The sequence below is a fragment of the Strix uralensis genome, chromosome 4 (assembly GCF_047716275.1).
Source record: "Strix uralensis isolate ZFMK-TIS-50842 chromosome 4, bStrUra1, whole genome shotgun sequence".
Lineage (NCBI taxonomy): Eukaryota > Metazoa > Chordata > Aves > Strigiformes > Strigidae > Strix > Strix uralensis.
In genome coordinates, this window is record NC_133975.1 from 36,434,153 (window position 1) to 36,458,436 (window position 24,284).

General features: G+C 39.4%; 1 protein-coding gene across 13 annotated transcripts in view; it reads left to right on the forward strand.

Annotated features, from left to right (window-relative positions):
* Positions 1–14,554, forward strand: part of SORBS2 (sorbin and SH3 domain containing 2) — a 175,557-nt gene extending 161,003 nt beyond the window's left edge. For 8 of the 13 annotated variants that reach the window (XM_074866354.1, XM_074866358.1, XM_074866355.1 and 5 more), the window contains 5 exons: positions 386–1,177; positions 2,161–2,355; positions 8,619–8,668; positions 11,694–11,800; positions 12,602–14,554. In XM_074866354.1, coding sequence (XP_074722455.1) covers positions 386–1,177; positions 2,161–2,355; positions 8,619–8,668; positions 11,694–11,800; positions 12,602–12,663 — 1,206 coding nt within the window. In that variant the 3' untranslated portion in view covers positions 12,664–14,554. The remainder of the gene's footprint in view (positions 1–385; positions 1,178–2,160; positions 2,356–8,618; positions 8,669–11,693; positions 11,801–12,601) is intronic. The other 5 variants (XM_074866362.1, XM_074866363.1, XM_074866367.1 and 2 more) reach the window with 1 other exon arrangement.
* The last annotated feature ends 9,730 nt before the right edge of the window (positions 14,555–24,284 follow it).

Sequence of the window (24,284 nt, forward strand, 5' to 3'; positions counted from 1 at the left end):
CTATTCTCAAAATAATAGTAATGGTTCAAGGAAAATTAATATTAATTGTATGATTTAATAACCTGTGACAGGCTCACTAACAGAGCACCATAAGTAACATAACTTTAGCAGATCAAATGCAGGTCGCCTTCATAATGTAATGATTCAGATCTGTCTTAATGTTTGACATTTAAGCCCCAAGCCAAAACCTGATAGAGTTTCATTTTTCAAATGTCTGTCCTGCTGTTCTGATTCATGTAGTAATGATTTCAGACACCTGTGCTCACTGAAATGACACCCTATAATCCAGATGATGGCACAGACATTTTTCCAGTCTACTCATATCCTAATTCTCTGTCATGCTTATTTATTTATTTAAATTCCCATGTTTTTCTTATTTTTGAAGTTGCCTTCCCAAGCCCTGTCCCCACTTTCCAGACACCTTTCCTCCTCTTGGTCACGCACTGATCAAAAGATTCTCCAGGCTGCCACCAGTGACTGGTCTTCAAGGACTGCTGGTTTTTCACCTTCAAGTGTGTGCATTTTACCGCCTCCGCTATTTCCAGACAGTTTTCTTTGTGACTTAGAAGAACTCAGTTCCTTGGCATTAACAACATCCCAATCTGTAGCAATCTCCCCAGGTAATAGCACTCACCAAGTTAAGGATGATCTCTTTATTCCAAATACAGAGGTCTCTCTCAGGTCTCCTACAGCTCTTCCTCTGTCCTTTCTTGTATCTACGTCTGTCTCATCTTCAACTAGCTCTTCTCATGAAATAGCATGTAAGCATACCAGCAACAATACCAAACCAGGAAAAAATAAAGACTTGAGAGGTATACTTCACTCTTCAGTTAGTGAAGTACCTAGAGACTTGTCAGATACTACAAGAGAAGGTGAACATGTTGGCGCTATCTGTAACATCCCTTTGCCACATGAAGGTGGTTCTGTCTCCAGAGTGCTAGCTGCAGCTGCTGAAAACGAAGAGGAAATCTGTGCTCCAGATCTGTCAGTTAATATAGGGGATCAGTCAAAGCCTCAAGAATCAGATTTCTACAGAGGAGCACAAGATGCAACAGGCGAACTGACAAGACTCTATATAGAGGAGGATCCGGGACATGACAATTTAGAATTCCCAATAGCAAGTGGAGGAGACTCCATGGTGTGTTATGAAGGATACACTTCAACTAATATTGATAAGGTATTTTAATTTCTTAAAATCCTGGCTTCTGTGTTCAGATAGCATACTCAATATAATTATTCTCTGCCTTTTCTTGTATTTACATGTTTGAATTGTGCACAGGCACAGTTTTACATTACTGCATTTGATAAAAATTGTCAGTGTTAGGGGATAGTCCCTTCTCAGAAGCAGGCGTATACACCATTGTAAGTTCTATGGTGTATCAATTCTGTTGGTCCTTTCCCTTCGGTCCTTGTTAGCTGCCATCAAACTTCTGATGCAAGAAGCCAGTGAACCATTTTCCTCACTGGCCCATTACTTGCCACTGCTTTTGAGCCAGAGGCCCCAGCAAGCAAATGCTATCAACAGCCTTCAGAGGGAGGGACATGCCTCCTGCAGAGACTCAGCAGTTTGTACTTCACATGTGTCACTTCATCAGCTGATATATTTATAGTAGGCTCTGTTACGAGAATGTGACTAATAACAGATCAGATTATGTTTGGCAGTTAAACAAATGCTTCCCCCTAAATCCCTCCCCAGTTCTTCTTTGGGACAGTACAACACTGGACTATCCCAAATGTGTGCTAGCCATTAAATGCCACAATATCACTACACAGTTTGTGTGGTTTCTAGGCAAAGTTTTAGAACAGATTTTTTCTGTCCAGCACTTATTTCAACAGACTGTTCAGGCAGTTGCTTTGGCTGGCACATGCAAACATGCAAATCAGATACTTTGGACAGTATGTCATAGGCCAAATGTAAAATTAGTTAATTAGAAAGATTTTGCAGGCTGCCTCCACTCTTACTTGACCTGAAAAACACAGGGGAAAACTTGTTTTGATTTCTGAGGGAAGAATTTTCTTCCAGAAAAGTAGACTAATAATAAAATTAGCATCACATTTCTGACAGTTCAGGTTAGTTACATGACTCCTTACTGAGCATTTTATGTCCCTCACAGCTGGTTTTATAGCACAATTACTTCTCATTTTTCTTAAACATTTAAGCCAGCTCTGCTTTCCGTGGGAACATCAGGAGACTCTGATCCTCCTTTGCACCTTTCTTCTAATCTTCCATTTCACTCTGCCAAGGCACCAGCTTCTCACTCTGTTCCTACAACATCCCGGTCTACTGCTTCCCTCTCACCTCCTCTCCTTTCTAAACCCTTACATCAGCAGGAGAAAGACCCACCAAAGTTAAAGGTAACTGCACCTCTTGAGTATGGATTGTTGCAAATCTTTATGTATATTAAATAACTGCAAGGCTAACACTGAGTTTGCTCTTTTCAGATGTATTGTTTCCTTTACTAATATTAAGTAACATAGCACATGGAGTATTAATATAGGCCTTCAAATGAAACACAAGGTAAAACTATAGCCATTATGATACAATGAAATAGCTTAAGGAGGAACCAGTGACAGGAAAGCAGAAAGCCTTCAACTCAATTTCAAGTCCATACCAGGACATCAGTAACTCTTCTTTAATTGAAAAAAACAAAATCATATTCAAGTATGCAGAAACTAAGTAACATTTGTAGTTTAAAAGCATTTTCAATTTCAATCCAAAGCCTGGGAGAATAGTCATAAATTTCACAGTAAAGCACCACTGCAGAGGGTCATGTTCTAAATACCAATTCTATTAGTCAAGGACTGGACAAAGATTATTCCCTCTTCAGGACTACCATTTGTCTCAGCATTGCAGCTCTGTGGCAGAAAAATGAAATCTGGAAAGTTGCTTTGGACAGACAAAGTCAATTTCCAGTGCTGACTTCCAGAGAGTCCATTTACTCATGAAAAGGAGAAAAAAGTCACGTAAAAAGTTTGGGAAACTATCCTAGAAAAAGTGATCATTACATCTATGGAAAAAAAAAAAACACCTTTAAAAAAAAAGTCTACCACATCTTACAATGTATGTTCACAGAAAACCCATACATAATGGACTTAAAGAAGTCTTAATGTCCACCAGATCTGTTGGGTTTTTTTCCTGAAGTAGGGAAGAGACATAAAGGTTCTTTACAGGGCATGAATCTATCATGGACTTAGGTATGTTTCACCTCAAAGAAGGGGCAAAACACAGTATTGCATTTTTTTCTGCAACTCGGAATAATTTATCAGTTGTGCAGTGCTTTTGATGGGTACTTTTCGCTTAAACTAACCAACAAAATTCAGAAAATTCCTTATCTACACTGAAATTCTTTTTAGGTGACCCTGATATTCCTTGCCTTTGTTTGAGCAAGGCATGTTAACCCCAGCTGAAAATAAATAGAAGGAATATATCTTCTCAGAATTAAAAGATCTGCTCCTGGGAACCTCCCGGACAGTGTACTGCTCTTCATTGGGCAAGGCAGGAAGCAAGGCACTAAGTAAGGGAGATGACTCCATCTTGCAGACACAAGAGTCTAAGTCCTGAGAAGGACTAGAGGTTGGGAAGTTGTTACAGAGTTCTAGCTCTTAATTATTGTTTTCAAACCATTTCAAATCTGGATTATTTTTTAAGTCTAGGGAACAGATTCCTTTATAAACTTAATCAGTATAGACCTATCTATTTGAAAATTGTTGAAATTATTAGGTACACTCCTAGTGACAACATATTTTTTGTACAGTATTTCCAAAATGAGATGAGGAGTTCTTTCTTCCCAAGGGTAAGCAAACTTTTTTCAGCAGTCAACACTGACTACATTGGAGGATAGAGAGTTGGATTAAAATAAGTGTAGCCAGGTTTGGCTGTCATCATTTCTTGCTACTTAGCCTACAGACTGGACTTGAGAAGGAAGGACAGTTCCTATCCTCTTCTCGTTATGCATGTTGTCCATACTTAAAGTCTGTTCTCAACTGCTACAGCAGAAAGAACACGAGACGTTTCCAGGACTCATATATCACAAGTGAAGGGAGGTTCTTCAGAGAGTTCTTGAAACTGTGTACTGATACTTTGGTAATTTTTGTTCATGTAAAAATACATGCATATGTGTATGTGTAAATATATTTGGAATGTGGCTCAAATCTAAAGCATGACCAGGGATTGGGAGCAATAGAATACAAGGAGCTATGGGTGGGAAGTGTCAACTTGCTCCATGGTGATGGGAGGGATACGTCCTCCAAAGAACGCTGAAGACACTTCCCAAGGAGAAATGCTGATGCTTTCCTGCCTCATGAACTCCCTTAGTATCTTTTTTTTTTTTTTTTTTTTTTGTTATTCAATATCTCAGCTCCTAAGAGGGGGCTGTTCTTCTGCGTTGACACATTTTACTGGCAAACAGTCAGAAATACCAAAGAAAGGTTTCCAATATCAGCACTCCACTCCTCACACATTCCCCCTGACTCACCCCTGCCCCTAAGAATTCACATTTGCTGCACAGCCCCCCTTAGGAGCTGAATTCTGACAAATATATAGCTAATTTATAGTGATATTAAGAAAGCAAAGATTTTTCCTTTAAGTACTTTCCATCAAGTATTTACTTGCTTTGTAAATGCAAATTTAAGGTCCGTGTTCTGTTTAACACCAACATTTGTTACTGGTATTTCTAAGATAGCATTTTTGTTCTGTTCAATTGAGCTTTTCTGTATTATTAACTGAGCTACTTCAGTGGGTACACTTGCAATAACTGTTCTTACTCCAACTGCATACACTGTGCATGATTAATCTTTTAACTGTAATGTGTAAGGGCATGTGCCAGAGCAGCAAACCCTTGGAAGAAAGATACTGTGAGAACAATGAATACACCATATATCAATAGTACCGTTATTTGCACACTTGCTTTTTGTTATCAAGAAAAGCATGTCCAGTTTGCATGTATGAATGAAGCAGCAAAAATCCCATGATGCTTCATTCTTAAACTCTCACTTGACACAGTTTTTGTGGTTTTTCTAGGCTAATTTAAAGAGAGAGATATTTCTTATGGGTAAACCTCCTCGTAGCCCAGTGATGACTAAGAGATCCTGCAGCTCACCTGTCAGAGGTCACAGCTATTCACACAGGGTATGGTACTGGATGCCCAGTGTGCAATAACAGTATTTCCATAGAAAAAGAGCTCAGTGTCCAGTCTTTCAGTATTTTGCTTTGCCCAAGTGTCTCAATACTATTGGTATGCTGTGTTTTCTTCCTGTTGTGCTTCTGTGCGATGTCTGAGTAAAGCCAACAGGTCTGCGTGCCAAAATTTATTTTATAAATCCATTAGTATATTGTATCTCTGCAGTACTACACAGTATTTCCAGTGCTACAAGATGTAAGAGATCAAAGTTCTTTAAATTTAGCCTGTTTTTTCCTAAATTACTCCTCTGCTTCAAAGTGTTTCTAATTTCTTAAAACTAGAGCTTCTAAGAGTCAAAACTGTATACTTCATTGCATGTATACAGGCTGAATTCTTGTTTTTGAATCCATGTCCTTTTCAAAATGTTTTGTTGCTGCTATATTCACTCAATACTATCCTCTTTATCCAAGCACTGTTACTCTAGACTGTCATACTCTCTAGCCTCTCCCTTCATATCTGTAGTATAACAGTAACATAACTCTAACAGTTCTACCTAGTCAGAAAGTCAGATTGTTTATGCATGTGTTTCACTCCAAAAGATGATCTAAATTATGAAAAAATACCCAAACTATATGAGAATAAGAATTCATGAGTTATGTTTTACTTTCAGTTTAGGACTAAATTATTCTTTGCATTGGTTTCTTAACATTTGGCTCTTAAAACTGATAAGGGGATGAACTGTTTTCCATGCTGTTGCTGCTGATTTTAGGTTATTGTCTTTATGGTGGTTCCCTTTTTAAAATCTGAATTTTAATTCAAGATGTGTAGGTTTGTGTAACTTTTCAAAGTCTTTGCTTTTTGGCAGGACTCTGTTTGCTACCAGGTATGAGGGGACAGTACTTTCTTTGTTACTGAAGGGAGACAATTCAGTCATAGGAAGGCCAGAATTATTGTAGTAGAGGATCAACACCATCCCAAAGTCCAACTGGGAGTAAGATATATAAAAAAGGGATTAAGCCCTATTTTAATTTTGCGTGTTACTCCAAATGAATGGCATGTAATCAATACATTGAGAGGACTGTATTGGTCAATGTTGAGTGCATTTATGTCTTTAATTTCAAAACTACAAGACTACAAATTGTACACCTAATTTGAATGTTCAGAACTATACAGAATGCAAGCACTTATCAATCATGCATGAAAATCAGGTGTACAACTGGGATGACTGACGTGACTACACACTTTTTAATGTTTTTGGGGTTAGGCCCTACGATTTTTCCCAGGAAACAGGGTAGTGTAGTGAACTGAGATGTAGTTGGAAACTATAAATCCTCTGCACTGAGAGCTACTCCTAGGGTGATGCATTTCGTGACATCTGTTGAGCACAATTAGCCAGGCCTTGCAACAGTCCCCATTCTAGCCAGTGCCACTGTATATGGGAATGAGAGCTTAGGAAAAGAAAACGAGGAGAAAGCTTCTTGATGTCAGCTGGGGCACTACTGAGGAATGCATTCGGATAGAGAGAGCGCTCCAAGGGCCCCCTGTTCAGACATAACACAAGAGCACTTCACCCTAGTTTTCCCAGATTTTAAGAAGATAACACTGACGTACTTAATTTCTTCCTGGCTTGTTATATGTTCAAAGCATTAAATAAATAATTAGTAGTATTGCTAGTATTGCTTAGGACATTGACTGTTATTGTTTGCAAGAAAAATTCTTACCTCAGTTGAGTTCTCTTGCATCTCTGACTATCTTTGGCATTCAGCTCAGTTATGGACCTGAGGAAAGATTAGCAGAGAATAAGGTCAGATTCCAATCCAAATACCAAGCAATCTGCCCAGTGGAATATTCTTATCTTACTCGGCAAGTCAACTGTTGAAGAGGGTTTACTGAGAACTGAAATGTTTAATTTGCAATCTTTATTGTTGGATTCTTCAGTAAAAGTTATCCATCTTTCTTGTACACCAGCAGAGGAAGATTAAATGAGGGAGAGAAGAGAGTCAAAGAGCATAAATAAATTTTTTTGGACTTTAAAAACCTCTTTCCCACCTAGTTGTCATTACTATGGATAAAAGTTCTGTAATCTACCTGCCTGCATCTTTAGGCACCTTTTTAAAATTATACTCTACAGACTGTAAAAATGGAGTGGAGAATGTTCACAATATTTTCTGTACTGTACACATACAAACACAATGAAAAGAAATGTAACTACTTCAATTTCATTTGGACATGTTGGGAGGGGAAGGAGGAAAAAGAAAAAAAGAAAAAAAAAAAAAGGAAAACCACAGCGCTTTTTAACACTCAAATTGATATCATCAGGCTGTGGGTTGTTTACCAGGGCCCTCTGTCATGGAAGACTGCATCGTCTTCAAGAGTAAACTGAAGCAAGATGAACTGAAATAGTCAAACCTGGGAAAGGGAGAACCATGGAGCGATAAGACAAATCCCACGGCTTCAAGATCAGGTTGCCGTTTACTCAATTCATGAAAGAAAGTGCTATGAGCTGTGTTTTGATATCCACACTCCCAAAACAGATACTGTTCCCAGACTTGTATCAGGCTGTCAGTCTGTACAGAACAACCATAGGGCATCCTCAGTCAACAGAGAACATGATCAGTGCTCACATCAAGAGCTCTCCAAGCAGCTGCTCCTGCGCTGTTTCTGGCCTCAGCCAGATTCTAATCGGTATAAGTCAATGTCTTCCTAAGCAGGATATGGTTTCTGTAGGAGGTTAATTTTTTCATTTCCACTGCATCCAGATTTTTTGGATATTAGTGGTGGGTAGTGCTCCATTAAGAAGGAAAGTAGTTCCTTTCTTAAAGCTTTGCACTGGAAATACAAACTACTTTTTCCTCAGAAGTAAAAGTGTTAATTGTTATTTTCACACAATACATGCATTCTTTCAAAAGTTCTTTCTGCTCTTTGTCTCCCAAGAGCCTGCATGGCTTTGTGTTCCCCCTCGAGATGAAACAGAACTAAAGCATAGCATGTTTTGCCTGCCAAGTTAGTACTCTGTGTGTGTGTAATGTAAATTGGTATGTTGTTTGTCTATGAATATTCTGAATTCTGCCATTACATACAGGAGATTTTATTTCTGCTTATCTAAAAATATACTTCGCCCAAGGAATGTATAATGTTCACCAGTTGCATCTGATTTTTCTAATGCTATTTCTGTTTCACAGTGAAGAGGCAGCAGGATTCTATTCCAACTTTCTACTATACTATAAATAGAATGGACTGTTGATGAAGTTCACAGTTTTGTTTTAGTTTCTATTATGTTCTCCAAAAATCAGATCTTTAAACCTGCCAAGATTCTGTTGCTTGCCATGTCTCTTAAGAATTTGTTGTGAGTTGGAAGGAGGGGGCAGGGGCAGGGGCATGTGTTGTTTTACACAATGTAGAATATGAACTCTCAAGTGACTGTGTATCATGCCCCTATCCAACTATTTGGACCTTAGACTATAAATCTTTATTACATTGCAAATCATTTCATTTCAGCCACAGCGCCCTGTGCTTGCTCATGAAAACATACACAGTGGGGGGGAACCGTAAGTATACTTCTTGTCTACTAAACCAAAACCTAACATTGAAGCAATAGCGAGCACATCGTCAAATAATTTGTTAACCTGCCAAGTACAATTATGAAGATATTTCAGAAATTTACAGATAACCACATGATACAGGAAGATATCCAAGAAGGTCCCAGAGGGCAAAGCCTTAGTTGTTTAATTTACATCCAGCTCGGACAGACATGCCAACTTACAGTTCTCAATCGTTTATGCTTAAAAGGGATAATAATTTTGTAAAAATAAACTTTCACTTGTTTTATTCTCTCCATTTTTACATCTCAGCAGAATGCCAATTAAAGATTTAACACTGATTCATCTCATCTGCTTTACTGACTTGACACAAATTATTCAGAAACAGTTCTGGATGTGAATAGAGAGAAAAAAAAAAATGTTGATCACGGGAACACAGGCTCACACTTTTTGGTGTAATTTACATATGTAATTTAAAAATTAGGTACAAGAAAGCTTTTCTGAAAACTGGAGAAGACCCTAGATCTCAAGTCTTATTTTCACAAACGATGTAAGCACTTCGGCTAGTTCAGTGCTGACTGTTAAGATGCAAGTTCAGTGCAAGATTCCACCCCCCCTCCCCACCCTAGCCTTGCACTCAGGCCCTGCTTCAGTGATCATTGAAACCTGTAGCCATTCTTCCTCTAGCATCAGAGCACTTTGGAGCATGCCTAATAGATGAACTCTCCTAAATGTAACTAAGGCTTAGCATCTAAAAGTATTTAAAAGTTTACCTGTTAGTCACTTGAAGAAATGGCAAGAGAGAAGAGAGGGGCAAAAAGTTACCAACTATACCACAGATAATATATAATGAAAACTGGACGTTTTGGTTTCAGTTTCACTAAAACGACAAGCTCCTGTTGGTATTGTTGAGCATACTGAAGCACCTAACTCTGTTTTGTAAGTGATAATTATCTAATTAATTTTGTTCAATATAGTTTAAGTAGTTCATGACTAAAGTTACTTATTTCTAAAATTAAGATAGAAATATATTTAAATTTCCAACCAACCATTCTTTGTCTTGAATATGTATTCTCTTAGTTTTGTAAATGGTAGCAGAGTTTTCGTATTTAAAAAAATTCGTAGATTAGCAAAGAGAGAGTGAAATTACTACTAAGGGGTTATTAAAATGGATTATCTAGAAATTACTAAGATTAGATTTCTAAAAGACAAAGAGTGCTAATTTGGAAGTTCTTGTTGCTGTATTTGAGTAAGTTATTGGCTTGAATCCTGTTCATGACACATCACATCTGCAACTCCTGTACTTTTGGAAGCTGCATTTAGTGTTTTTAGTGTATCATCATAGCTGTGCGTTCCTAGAATACTGATAAGCATGACAGAAAATGTTATTGCCATTTAATTTTTTGCACAGATTGTTCTTACTCCTGCTACACAAATTACCAGAGGTAATTGCTTAAATAACCAGCCCTGATCCATTTTGTTAGAGTGATTAAAATATAAAATTAGAGTTTTCAGATTTGGAGACATAACTGCCAGTCATGGGAAATTAACTTAAAATCATTTTTTTCTCCAAACCAGCAATGTGAGTAATAAGTGTAGTTTATTCAAGACCATCATCATTACACTAAGCCTAGCACCAGTCTGTATATAAGATTTTCAAATGGGACTTTCAGGAGCAGGAATTTTTTTACTGAGATAAACATCTCATTTAAGCCATGGAAACTCTGCCTGAATGATACAGAACTAATGGAAGTATTCAGTACCAACACATTAAAGGGGGAGGTGGGTTTTTTTAATTGGGGGAAGTGTAATGGCATTAAGGTTTTAAAGTTAGTAAACTGTTGTTAAGAGGGAAAAGTGGACATGATTATGTTTTGTTTCAATATTTTGTAATGAAAACTATTGCAATTGTACAATTTCTGCAGTTATACCCTGCTCCTTTACATGCAGTCAGTCATAGCTGGGGCACAGAAAAAGAGGCAGATTCTGGCTCTGCAGGACTCACAGGCTTTTGCAGCGATCTTCCCTTGGGCTGCCAGCCCAAGCACTTTCAGTTCCCCCTATCAAAAGTCTATGGCCATTCTTTCAATTCCAAGAAATTCAATTAAAAGCTGACAAGGAGTGAAAGATAATAAATTTAGTAATTTCATACCTCTTTCCATTTATCCACTTTACGTCCTTCAATCTGTAGCCCCTGGCTGGGGTGGAGGTACAGGTCGGTGTCTGAATACTGTTTGAGTTTCCATTCTTATGTCCCCCCATTTGATTCAAGCCTCTCCCTCACAGTCAGAGAGATATTTGTTTAAACGTAGATATATATAGCAGGGGCAGTTTCGACCAGGGAAGGGCTTATGGCTGTTGTATGTTTCCAATAGCAATTACTCTCCACCTTCCCCACAGAGGAAGGCACCTCGTTTCCATGCAAAGCTCCTGGAGTGCCAAGTTTTGCCTCAGCAGTTGTAACTAGGGAGCCCAGGGAGGTCCCCCAATCACAGAGGTAGTGTGGGTGAGCCGCTCTCCCAGGCATCCTCCTCCACCCATGACAAAAGGTAACCAGGCACCTTGCTTAGGCTGTGTGGCCCTTTGCTGGGGCAGAGACGGCATTCTCTCTCCCAAGTGGCGTTCAGCTCTCCGGAACTTAAAGGCAGAGCTACAGTTTTAGGTACTGATCATGGGGGTTAAGGGGCATCTACAGACTCCCCTCTAGAAGTCTTCTGTTTCGGTGACTCAACTATAAAATAATGCCAAAAAGAACCCCCTAGAATCCTGTGTTCAAAGAAACTGGTTGAGGAGCCATCAGGCTTGCCTTGAGTCCCAGTCTTTAGTGTCTGATGAGTTACCTTTCTGATAAGGTTTTATTTATTTACTATAATAAGTACCTAGCCCTGAAGGCTACCAGGCAAAATAAACCCTTTTCCCCTATATTTGCAAGAAGCGTTACTTACTAGTTAATGTTTAAACCAGCTCCTTTACTTCAGCAAAGGTGCAAAGAACTCTTACTTCTTTTTAAAATACATCATTTGTCCTATTTAAGGTTTCAGGCTCTATATAACTATACTCCTAGGAACGAAGATGAATTGGAGCTCAGAGAGGGAGATGTCATTGATGTGATGGAAAAATGTGATGATGGATGGTTTGTGGGTATGTTTTAATTCAATTGTTTTTTCTTTTTTTTTTTTTTTCCCCGACCTTTGTTGCCCTCTTTGCTTGATGTCTTTTAAACAAATTAATTTTTGGTATTCAGTGTGATTAATAAACCTGAACCTGGCTTTATCAGGAGAAATTCCAACCAAAATCCACTGAAATTAGCATGTGATTTTTCACTTGTTTCTTTTGGAATTGATGGACACAAATTGACATGTGCCTCCAGTTTGCTGTATAGCACTGTTGTCATTCTCATATGACACAAAATGGACTATGTATTACTGCTTTCTTCATAAAGACCAGGTAACATAAAACTTACTCACATGAATACATCTGCAGAACTGACTACTTGTGAGAATCAAGTACTACTGAACAAACAGAGATTTCATATCTAAGCCTAGGTAGGGTGGCTTAATCATTCCATAAAACCTCATGCATACAGTGGCTAACTTAATCATCTAACTAGTTCTCAGTATTTCAAAAATTCACGTTATTTAAAGAGACTTGATGTCATTGAAATTAAATTATTTCTATGTACCAAGTCAAAATTTTAGCACAGCTTTTAATCAGGCCTAACAATTTAATCAAATATGCCTCTTTATTTGCTTTTTCCTTCCTGCACTTATAATTTGTTAAAACTCACAACTCACTAATGAAATTCAAAATAACTTTTTGAAGTTATAAAGAACTGTAGATATTTCTGTTTGTGCAATATTAAACATAAAAATTTGAAGGCCATGATTACATAGTGATTTCCTGTTGTTATTCCCATCTTTCATCTATTGCTTCTAATTTCAGGAACCTCAAGAAGAACCAAATTCTTTGGTACTTTCCCTGGAAACTATGTCAAGAGGCTGTGAATTTTGTTTTTCTACTTATTTATGTTGCATCTCTGCAACACATCTGCATAAAGCTGCTAGAAAACATGCTACGCTGGCCTTCTGTTTTCTTGCTTGCAGTCTCAAATAGAGGCATCTAGTTCATCCTCATCCCATCCCACCCGCCAAACCGTTCCAGCAGTATTACAGCAACGACCACGGTGTGAATAACTAAGCTTTTCTGAAACAAGAGGAATCGTTTCAACATTTAAATACTCCTGCCTTAAAATCTTTTCATTTGAAACACAATAGGAAAGGCCTGATGACAGGTACACAGATGAATTGCCATGGGGGGTGGGGGTGGGAAGGGGGAGAAACTGTTCTTGGTTTGGACATTTGTGGTACTAGCATGCATGTAATAGAGGGGGAAGTTGCTGTTTACTGTTTTTTAAAAAACTGTTTGAGTTTCCACATTCTTACTAGCTTGGCAGCATTTGTTGCTTTCACTTTGCCGTATCACAGGTTTGCCAGTTGTACTGTTTACAATGTATGACAAATTATAATATAGATTTTTTGCCTGCACTTGTATGTTGTAACATATGCACAGTGGTTGTAAAATCTCAAGCAAGCGTAGTGAAAAATGGAAGAACTGCAAGTGTTCTGAACGGGTGCAATGGTATCAGCTAAACATTTTTTCTTCCCTAATAAAGCTGTAGTGTTTTCTGTTAAAAGGTAAGAAGTGCAAGAGGCATAAAACCTTGGGAAAGAGGATTTAGTGAAGAGACAGACAATGATATAAGCATAGATAATAATAACCTGCTACTGATGTCTGACATTAAATGGTTGTAATAGAAAGCAACATGAAATTTGAGAGGTTAGGAATTTTAAGCAGCAGGAAGTAAACAGTGTTAGTGCAAAGGTTTGTTGGTTTGGGGTTTTTTTCCTAACATAGCCACCTGAAAAATATTCACAAGTATCATATACTGATTTACTTCACTATATATATATATATATATGTATGTTAACAAAACCTGAGTTACACATTCTTTTTAGGAATTTAGTACAGAAAAAAAAAAAGTCACAAGTATTAAAACTGATACATTTTAGAGGTGGGTTTTTCTTTTTTTCCTGAATGAAAAAAGTATTTGTAACATACATTTTCCATACGCAGCAAATGAAATTAAGGCACAGGATGATAATGACTATGGCTTTATAAAAATTCAGATTTGGTTTCTTCAGCACCTTATAGATGGCAAAAGCTTCTACTGCATTTCTCATGGGTAAAGGATTGAGATTATCAAAATGTACGTAGTCTCTGTAGCATTTGTACATATGTTTGCTTTTTTGTACAGAGCCATTTGGTTGTTGATTTAAAAGAAATTAATTTCCTTATTTGATCTTTGCCCTCTTCACATGCAGAACATTTCAATGCATTTTTCTTTTCTTGCTCTATTTACCATAAGCACATCTGGATAGTGCAATTCTGTAAGATAGCATTTAGATAGCATTTTATGCAAGATTTTATTAATTAAAATATGGTTTACCAGCCAAATCTAAATGTACATATGTCTTTATTACTGAGAAATGTCATTAAGACAAAGGTAAAGAAACATCTTTGTGCAGCATACCTTTATTATTGCAGATTTCATGGCAAAAGCTTTATATTTAAAGGCTTTCAATTTTAAACTAGATCTGCATGCAGCTTTGCTGTGAGATTAATACCTATCTTTGATGCCATTTATGATTGAAGACTTAAATATCTGTTGCCTGTGATATTTAAAAAGTACTGTTTCTACTCTGTATCTGATTTTAGAAAAATACAGGTTTTTCATACCTGGCTTTCAGGTAACTGACTTTGAATTCCTACAAGCAAAAGGTCTCTGTGGTTTTTTTCTTGAATAGACTTCTAATAAATTTTGCTTGGAGTACACAACTGTTTCCCCCATCATTTCTCACAGAATCACAGAATTGTCTAGGTTGGAAAAGGCCTTGAAGATCATCCAGTCCAACCATCAACCCAACATTAACAGTTCCCAACTACACCATATCCCTCAGCGCTATGTCAACCCAACTCTTCAACACCTCCAGGGATGGGGACTCCACCACCTCCCTGGGCAGCCCATTCCAACGCCTAACTACCCGTTCTGTAAAGAAATGCTTCCTAATATCCAGTCTAAACCTTCCCTGGTGCAACTTGAGGCCATTCCCTCTTGTCCTATCGCTCATTACTTGGTTAAAGAGGCTCATCCCCAGCTCTCTGCAACCTCCTTTCAGGTAGTTGTAGAGGGCGATGAGGTCTCCCCTCAGCCTCCTCTTCTCCAGACTAAACAACCCCAGTTCCCTCAGCCGCTCCTCGTACGACATGTGCTCCAGACCCTTCACCAGCTTCATTGCCCTTCTCTGGGCACGCTCGAGTAATTCAATGTCCTTTTTGTAGTGAGGGGCCCAAAACTGAACACAGTAATTGAGGTGCGGCCTCACCTCTGCCGAGTACAGGGGCAAGATCACTTCCCTGTCCCTGCTGGCCACGCTATTTCTGATACAAGTCAGGATGCCATTGGCCTTCTTGGCCACCTGGGCACACTGCTGGCTCATGTTCAGCCAGCTGTCAGTCAACACCCCCAGGTCCCTCTCTGACTGGCAGCTCTCCAGCCACTCCTCCCCAAGCCTGTAGCGCTGCTGGGGGTTGTTGTGGCCCAAGTGCAGCACCCGGCATTTGGCCTTATTGAAACTCCTACAGTTGGCCTTAGCCCATCGCTCCAGCCTGTCCAGATCTCTCTGCAGAGCCTCCCTACCCTCGAGCAGATCAACACTCCCACCCAACTTGGTGTCATCTGCAAACTTACTGAGGGTGCACTCAATCCCCTCGTCTAGATCATCAATAAAGATGTTAAACAGGAGTGGCCCCAAAACCGAGCCCTGGGGGACACCACTCGTGACCGGCCACCAACTGGATCTAACTCCATTCACCACAACTCTTTGGGCCCGGCCATCCAGCCAGTTCTTTACCCAGCGAAGCGTGTGCCCACCCAAGCCGCGAGCAGCCAGTTTTGCCAGGAGAATGCTGTGGGAAACGGTGTCAAAGGCCCTACTAATGTCAAAGTAAACAACATCCACAGCCTTTCCTTCATCCAATAAGCAGGTCACGCTGTCGTAGAAGGAGATCAGGTTTGTCAAGCAGGACCTTCAAGTTTATATGCAAATAGTTTTGCCTTGTACAGAGATCTTTTCCTACCACCAAGCACACACCAGTTATATACATGGGCAACTAGCATTGCCCACACAGCTCTCAGTTGGTCCACTTCAGTGTCATCTTGAAAACACCTGAATCCAAAAGCAACGCTGTGGACTTTCTGCATTGACTGTGCTAATCTGAGATAATTTTTCTGTTGCCAGAGCCACCCTTCACTCCAGAAGCACAAAGGTAAAACACACAGTGGTAAACCCCCTATACCTGGCAAAAGTTCCCAGACCCTACTCCTTCAACAAAAGCAAAACAAGAACTCCCCTGTAAAGTGACAGCATAGAAGCAAGACTGAAGGAAAATACAGATTTTTGGGGAGTATTTTACACTTGGGACTCTGCCTGCAAAACTGAATTATCCCATACTAATGTCTCTGTCTGGCAAGGTACAACCATTCAAACAAAGCCAAAACCCGCAACAAGAACAAAAGTAAGGAAACAGTGGCTTTTTTTTCCCCCCACCACCCCCGACTGGTAACACAGTTACTGATAGTGCCTCAGAGTACCACTTCAGTCCCGCTCCTCCCAGCTGTGCTGGCCACCACAGCCAAGCTGCCTCCTCCCAAACACTGCCCGTGTGCTACTTCTACCACTGAAGAACGCAACACAACAGCAACCTGCAGTTGGACAGGAATAACCTATTTCCTCAAGTCTGATTCATGCTCAGTTTTGTATTTACAATAGCTAGGCTGGAAAATGCAAAACCACTGACACCTCTAAATAAATACACGAGTATGTAGCTTAAAATGTTAACTTTGTCTATAGGAAGGTTAAGACCAGGGGACTGCTGTTAAAACTCCAGCAGATAAATGCCTTTGTCAGTATAAACATTGTTGGTGCTGGCAGTGCTTTCAATTTGGACCAGGCCTAATTTAGTCAATACTATTATCACTGGGGTAAATGTGCCCTTCCAATGCTAGGTTAGCTTAAACCCACCACATGCACATCTTCTTACAGCCCTGTAACCAAATTCTGGAATATACAATCAAACATTGTGTGGTTTGTCCTTTCTGTTTGCTCAGTGACCCAGTGTGAGATCTAGGACAGCACTGAAGCACTGCTTTGTGCCATATACCTGTAAGAACCATGAGTAGGAGTTGCCTTCTATAAAAGCTAGCATACGAACACCGACTGGGTGGTGGAGTCTTGCTAATACAAATTCTGGATAGTTAAGGGTCTGAGTCGTTAAGGGGTAAAATAGCATCCTCTTTTCTAATTGCAAAAGGGATGAAAAAAGTGAAAAGATAGACCACTGTAATAAGAATAGCAAGTCATTGAAACTGTGGTGTTAAAGTTTTGGTCAAAAAGTAGAAAAATATTAAGGTTATATCCAGGTAAACCAAATATACTCAAATCATTTAAGTCTGCTGAAATCCCACCTACATTATATAAGGACCAGACTGAAGGATTTTTTGGGCTCATTGTATACTTCCCTATAAATTCATTAAGGACATCCCACAGGACTAGGTGGTGCTTTGTCCTTAAGGCCAGAGGAAAAGAGACCTGGGGAATTAGAGGCCAGCCAGTTTAAGATCTAGGAAGAGACCAGAATAAATCAATTAAAAGCCTCAGATATTCACAGATTTTTCTAGAAAATGATGTAGCAAACCAATTTCCCTTTATCTTGTCAGGATATGTAGCATGCATCTTTATTTCCATTAGAATTTTCTTTAATGCTATGACACAGCAGCCATGTTAGCAGACTAAGAAAAGTCTGTGTCAGTCTGCATGAACTCAAGTTTGTTGCAGAGTTATGCTACATTACAGATAAATAGGTAAGTTTTAACCAGAGCATCCCTAAAACAAACAGTAGACTCCACTGCCTACCCTTGCAGCAAGCTGTGCGTTTGCTGTTGAGGCAAAGGCCTCTTAAAACAAGAAAAGTCACAAGACACCAACAAGCAAGGAAGACGGATGCATGAGCAGTGCAGGGTAATGATCTATATTCCCAAACTAAGTGAAGGGTCACCCTGGCAGGTTTAACATTCTGTCACCCGCGCCAAAGCAAAGCATGTCGTCATTCTGCGATGCCTGGTATTTACTAGCTGCCTTTTAACTTCTGATGTACAGAACCGGGACAGGAGCACGAGGTGCTTCCTGTGCATTTGAAAAAGCAGTGCCCAAGCCAAGGGGAAGCTAGAAACATGAAGTCAGTAGCTCTAGAAGGACCTTAGGTCACTGTTAAGTATATTCCCTTACAGCATTTATAGTTGCATGGTGAAACCCTGCCTTTGCTCCAGTTAACAGCAAACGCCATTGAAGTCAACAGATCTCACAGTATTGGTAATACAGTTTCTGTGTTAGCTTGAAAAGAAAATTGCACAAGAGAAGAGCACTAGAGCAACTGCATGTCCAGTTTGGGTTGGGTTTATTATATTGAAAAGTATGAGCACAGGCAGAGACCAGAAACTGCTTCTTTAACTGCTCCCACTATGCAGCACAGCAGATAGTTCCCTTCCCTAGTACCTTAACTGGCAAGTTAACTTCAAGTCAAATCATATGTGGCTCTAAAGTTGTGAAAGCATATTGAAAGGGCCAATAATTCAATTTTTAAACATGTTTATACAGCAGAACCCCTTGTTACATCCAGCAAATATCAATCAGACCAAGACCTGAACCATTTTACAGAGCAAGGGAACTTGCCAGACCAACATGTAGAAATTGCTGCCCTATTCATACACAACAAGCAGGGAAGATGAATTTATAAGGCTTTCTTCTGCAACTCTACAAGTAATCAGTCAACATCATGCTATTTATTTGACTGGATGCAAAACATGCCATTTTACTTTTATCCTTCCCCCAATGGACAGATAGTTAAGTTCCTAAGTCCTATCTAAAAATTGCCCAATAGAATCTATTATTCTCATCAATACAGTGGCCACATTCCTTTGAAAATGAAAAATATTTTTACATGTATCTGTGCAGAATATTACAGAAATCCATTGAAAGTGAAACAAGAATGAACTAATTCCTGCTTGCACTACCCTGAGTCAGATACTATTTAGGCCAAAGAAAATGATACTGGCGACATACAGGCTCTCATTCAATTATTCTGTGTCATCTCTGAAACATAAAAAGTTTCTAGGCTAATATGCAGTTACGAAACCAGGGAAGAGCCCGAACAATCCTGCAGGTACATTTTTTAGTGTAATCCTGCTGGTTGGTTACACTGTGCACCTGCACCCAAAACCCCCAGCTCCTGTTTCACTTTCATCAATGTGAATCCCATACATAAAGCATTACAGAATTAAACCTTCTACTATTTATCTTTTGTTTCTTCAAGAGTCATAGAGAAGGAGCAAAGTTCTGTGTTAACAACTATTTAATATTACCAGAAACTAGAAAGCATTCTTACTAAAATAGCTCTGATGTCTGCAATAACTATCCCACAGCAATTTTTTGAGCAGCCTTTGTGTAGTGATGTCACATCCGATTACAGACTGTGTGCACAGAGGGTTCTGTTCCAGCAGAATGGAATTACATCACAAGTGACGCGGGGGGGGGGGGGGGGGAAGAAAGAGGAGAAAAAAAGGGAAGGGGAAAAAAATGAGAAAAAAAGAAAAAAAAGGTAAAAAAAAAAAGAAGTGTTGACTGACAACCAGAAATGTGGTTGCTAGGTTTATCCTCAGTACAGATACTCACATCTCAACAATTTATGTTTCTTGCTGCCAACACAAATAACAAACTTGGAAACCATTATTTCATCACCCACATACACGCATAGCAAAGTAATCCTCCTACAATTTCCATCCATCAGAGAAATCAGTAAACCACTTTAAAAAATACCCCAAGAATAATGTAATTATTTATTTCTACCAGTGAAGAATTACCAGACAGTTACACACAGTGATCTTGATACTTCAAAAAGGAGGGAGTACACTTCTCTGTTGCAAGCCACTGTTTGCCTTTGCAAGAGAGGGTCCTGTATTCACATGGGTCCACCTCGGGTGCCTAGCTCTAGCTCCAACTGATTTGAACAGTAGTTTGCTATTTAAGTATCTTAAAGGATCTGGTCCTTTAAGACTTTTTTGGCCGTCTTACTTTAAAATAAAATGGAGGCATTTTATTTCAAGACTGTCTACAAGTGCCACTTAAGAACCAAGAAAATGGACTGTCGTATTAAAATAATAATCAAACCTTCAGTCATTTGCATCAAGACTTTTTTTCTCAACACAGAGTTCAGCATACAACTGAAACCCGCACTGCAGGCAGGGAACACCAAAGAGACTGAACATGTCGTTCTAAGTGGGTCATCACACTGCTTCTGTCGCTGTGATTTGCTAGATAAACCCTGGGCACACAGTGACCCAACTCAAGCTTCCCCGGGTTAACACTCCAAACTGTAATGTGAAACATGTACAAGTACTGGCTGGCTTAAGACCCACTAAATGTTTTTCTCACACTACCGCAGATTCATGTTATAGATAGGGGTTTTTTCACATGTAACTGGAAATATGTGAACAGGTGAGACTCAACCCCTCCTCCTCCTTAAACCATAAAAGAGGACAAATGAATGTGTCCAGTACGTCTGAGGTAGTAGAGGGCAATACTTAGATGCCACAGAAGAGTTCTAGAAACTATTTATAGATTCACGTCATCTGCTCCTGCAGCCAGCTCTGAGGTACAAGGCACCAAGCAGCACTACACACTATCTGAAGCAGAAAGTATGAAAGCATTATGCCATCAAAACCACAGGAAAACATCTAAGACACACAAAAAACCCCCTCTGTTAGCCACCAATCCACATATATGTCCTGAATCAAGCAGACGGTTATAGAGGGGTGCAAAACTTTTGTACCCACCATTTAAGTCAAAAGGAGCTCTAAAAAAGAGTTGTCAGAGGAAGAAATTTGCCCAAACCTATATCAGCATCAGATAATAATTTCTGATCATCACAGTTTTACTCACAAAACTTTTGGGTTTTAAGCTATTACAGAAAACTGAATTTTCACTGATAAATGATCCTGAAACTACTGCTTACTATCCAAACCCCCTTCATTTTTTGCACTCTTCCTTTGTTTATCTATTTCATTGTGTGGTCATAAACAGTGCAGGCTTCGAGACAAGAATCAGCTTTCTGCAGCTTATTTGTACAGCATTCATGCTAAGAGGTCCTTGGTCCTTCAAGGTCTTAACCATTTCTTTAATGGGGGGGGATCACTAGATTAAAATAAATTGTGTCACTGAGAGACATATTCACAGGCACATCCTGTACCTCAGATACAGAAACAGCAAATGTTTCATGCCTGTTAAGTTAGACTTCAAAACACACACACATGCACCCCACACCCCCTCAAAAAAAATAAAAATTAAAAAAAAAACAGTAAAAAGAAAAAAAGAGAGGCAGGGTGATTACTGGTGGAGAAACAGCAGTCCTTTTAGGACATCAGAGGCAGACAAGACCAGGGGATCTGTTTCAGGCCCAGGAAACAGGATACTTGGCCTATTTCATGGAGCCAGCCTTGTCAGCCTTCTTCCTTCACCACACACCCACTGTGCTTCTATGAATGATACCTCCTCAGAAAAGCCTTAGAAAGGCAACTGTTAAAGTCAGACCAGGCTAGGAAGAGAAAAGAGCAAGATCAATGGGGGAAGATACAAACTGCTATAGCAAGTTCAGCAGAAGTCAAGCCATTTCTGAAATTCTCCAGGCTCTATGGGTCTCTTACTGCCCACCCTGAAGGGCAGCCTGTCCTAATTTTCTCTCCTGTTCTACCACTCCTTCCCTTCCTGTCAGCCTCAAAGCAAGAGGACACTGAAGGAAAGGCAGCCCGCCATGGAAGTATGAAACATTGTACAACTGAAAAATGCTGCAATTATGTTTTATCCCATTCAATGTCTTGTTCTCTGGCTCTTGTCTTAACACTATCCAGAGGTCTACCAAAACCATTACCTGCAGCATCTTGGTCATCATTACTGAAAATCCAGAACTTCCAAAGACGGAAGAGGTCTCCTGCATCAGGCCATAAAACGTATGCTGGCTGACAGCTGCCACAGCACATGACCAGAGTTGGTCCTGACCAGAAGGTCCTGACTTTAAACATCCCGACATTCCCTCACCCAAGGAGACCTTGGAGTCTTTTAAACTCTAGGAAGTGCAAAACAAATTACTAAAATGCAATGGACAGGCAAGAGAAAAACTTAAACCTTCAGGGAGGCTTCTTTCGCATTTCTGAATGTTGTTTTGTTTTCAGGAGTTTTGGTGGGGGTTTTTTTGGGGTGGGGGGGGTAAGAATTGTAAGCAACACAGTTTCCAGATCTTTAGTTCCAGAGAGGTTTGTGTTAAGAGAGGTTTACTCACATTTCAAAGCACTAGCTGCGTATACCATGATTTACCTGTCTTCACATTGTAGAGGAAGGATTATCCTTTGGAAAGCTGTGGAGGGATTACATGCAAATTCTGGCCTGGATTTCTACAGTACTATAAAACTTCAAGGGCAAAAGTTCCCAGCTATGGTATGAATTATATTAACTCCCCACATGCTGGAATATAGCAATAGTGGATGTGCCGAATACCAGTTTTAAGACTGTTTGTCTATATGCATATCTGACAGTTTTCACATTGACCATTTCAGATCCAGTAATTACATGTCAATAAACCCAAGAAGTTCATCCTAGCTAAATTTCTGCTGGTTTTGTCCCTGCTGTGGTTGTATTCTTTCTCACAATACAGCCAACTTTTGCAGATGTTTTCTCAAACCTGTGCACTTACTCTCATATTCACTGAGCAAAAGCAAGCAAAAAGTCCAACCAGGGCAAGGTCTGAAATGCATAATTATTTACTTCCATTCAGTATCTTACGAGGAAAATACTTAAAGCATAAGCTAAATTTAAGCATTATGCCTGAGTAACTACAGTGTGCGTCAGGACCCTAGGATTCAGCTTTGTGGCTAGCTACATTCTGAAGCTGCTGATCTCTGGCTCAGGGCCCACCTTATACTTAAAACAGAATACCATATTTGTCTTTCAGCTGTTGCCATTTGTCATGACCCAATAAACAGGGCTAACTCTTCCATAGCAACTGCGGTTAAAACGCTAAGCCCAAGACACAGGGTGAAAGAAAAATAGATGTTGAATCCAGTACTTTATGGAACATAAGGTGATGATTGTATATTGAAAGAAATTCTGATGCCTGTTTCTTAGAGAAAAATACTCAGAAGCTTTGACACTTGGACTATAAGTGACTGTGGCCTTACCTGTGATCTCATCATTTGTTTGTGTATGAAGTCTCATCTCTTGGGAGACCACAAAATAGATCAAGGTATTGATGTAAAAGTTTGACACATGCTTTGCAGAAATCATGGACTGATCTGTGCTTAGAAAAATCCATGTGTTCTTTCAGGTTTAAGGCAGAATAAGCTGCTTTTTTTTTTTTTTTTCTTCTTTCTAAGCTTCCCAGATAGATTTTTTGGGATCAAAACAATTTACAAAGCAATTGTAAATACCTATTACTAGAGGTGTCTTTCTCTCATACACACAAATGCGCAAAAATACACAGAGAGCACTCAATGGAAAAACCTGTCAGCTTCAGTGGTACAGAATAAGCCACCATGGACCATTCTCCAAGTCTTTATGGTGCCCTATGGCCTACGTGCAACCAAAACCCTGCAGCAAGCCCAAGGGAAACACCAGGGACACGCTCTCAGTGCCATTCACACTGTTGGAGTATAGCTGCATGTAAACACTTTGCTCTGCTAAATCTGAAGAGCCCTATCAAAGAGCACTATTTTACAGCTGAGGATAAAGACATGTACTAAGAACTGCTTAGAATGAAAACAGGGAGAAACTTCAGAATAAGCCCCAGACAGGATGGGCAGCTTTGCCTCCTACCTTACTTCTGCCTTCCATAAAGGTACTTTGGAGATAGTCGTAGCATTCCCAGACTTTTATTATTTGTTATTTACAATGGAAGGTATTCGCAGTAAGTCAAAAGTAGGATAATAATTTTAAAATTATAGACAGGAAAAGAAAAACAAATTGCTTTAAAGATCATCTAGAGGGAGGCTAAAGCTTAAACCAGCAATGAAGTACAAATCAACCATACAAGCATGAGTGTTTTCTTCTTTACCAAGAAATCACCGTTCTTTTCTTGATACTTCAATTCAGATCTTTTTCCAGATATAAACTTTCACTGACAAAAATAAACTAGAAGGGAGAAAACATACACACACACGCAAGCGTTTCCATGGGGAGAGACATACTTACACTACACACAGGATCTTGAGCTGTCAGTTTCACTACTCCAAGAACAAGCTGCTTCTTATCATGCAGTAATGACTAGAAGTGTTAATCTCTCAAAAAAGCAGTTTTTCCTAAAGTAACAATGCTACTACCTCCTGCCTGACATGTTGCTCAAGTCACACAAATTTTACCATGGATCTGTTCTTAAAGTCTGGAACTTTGCAAAATTCTCTGAAATT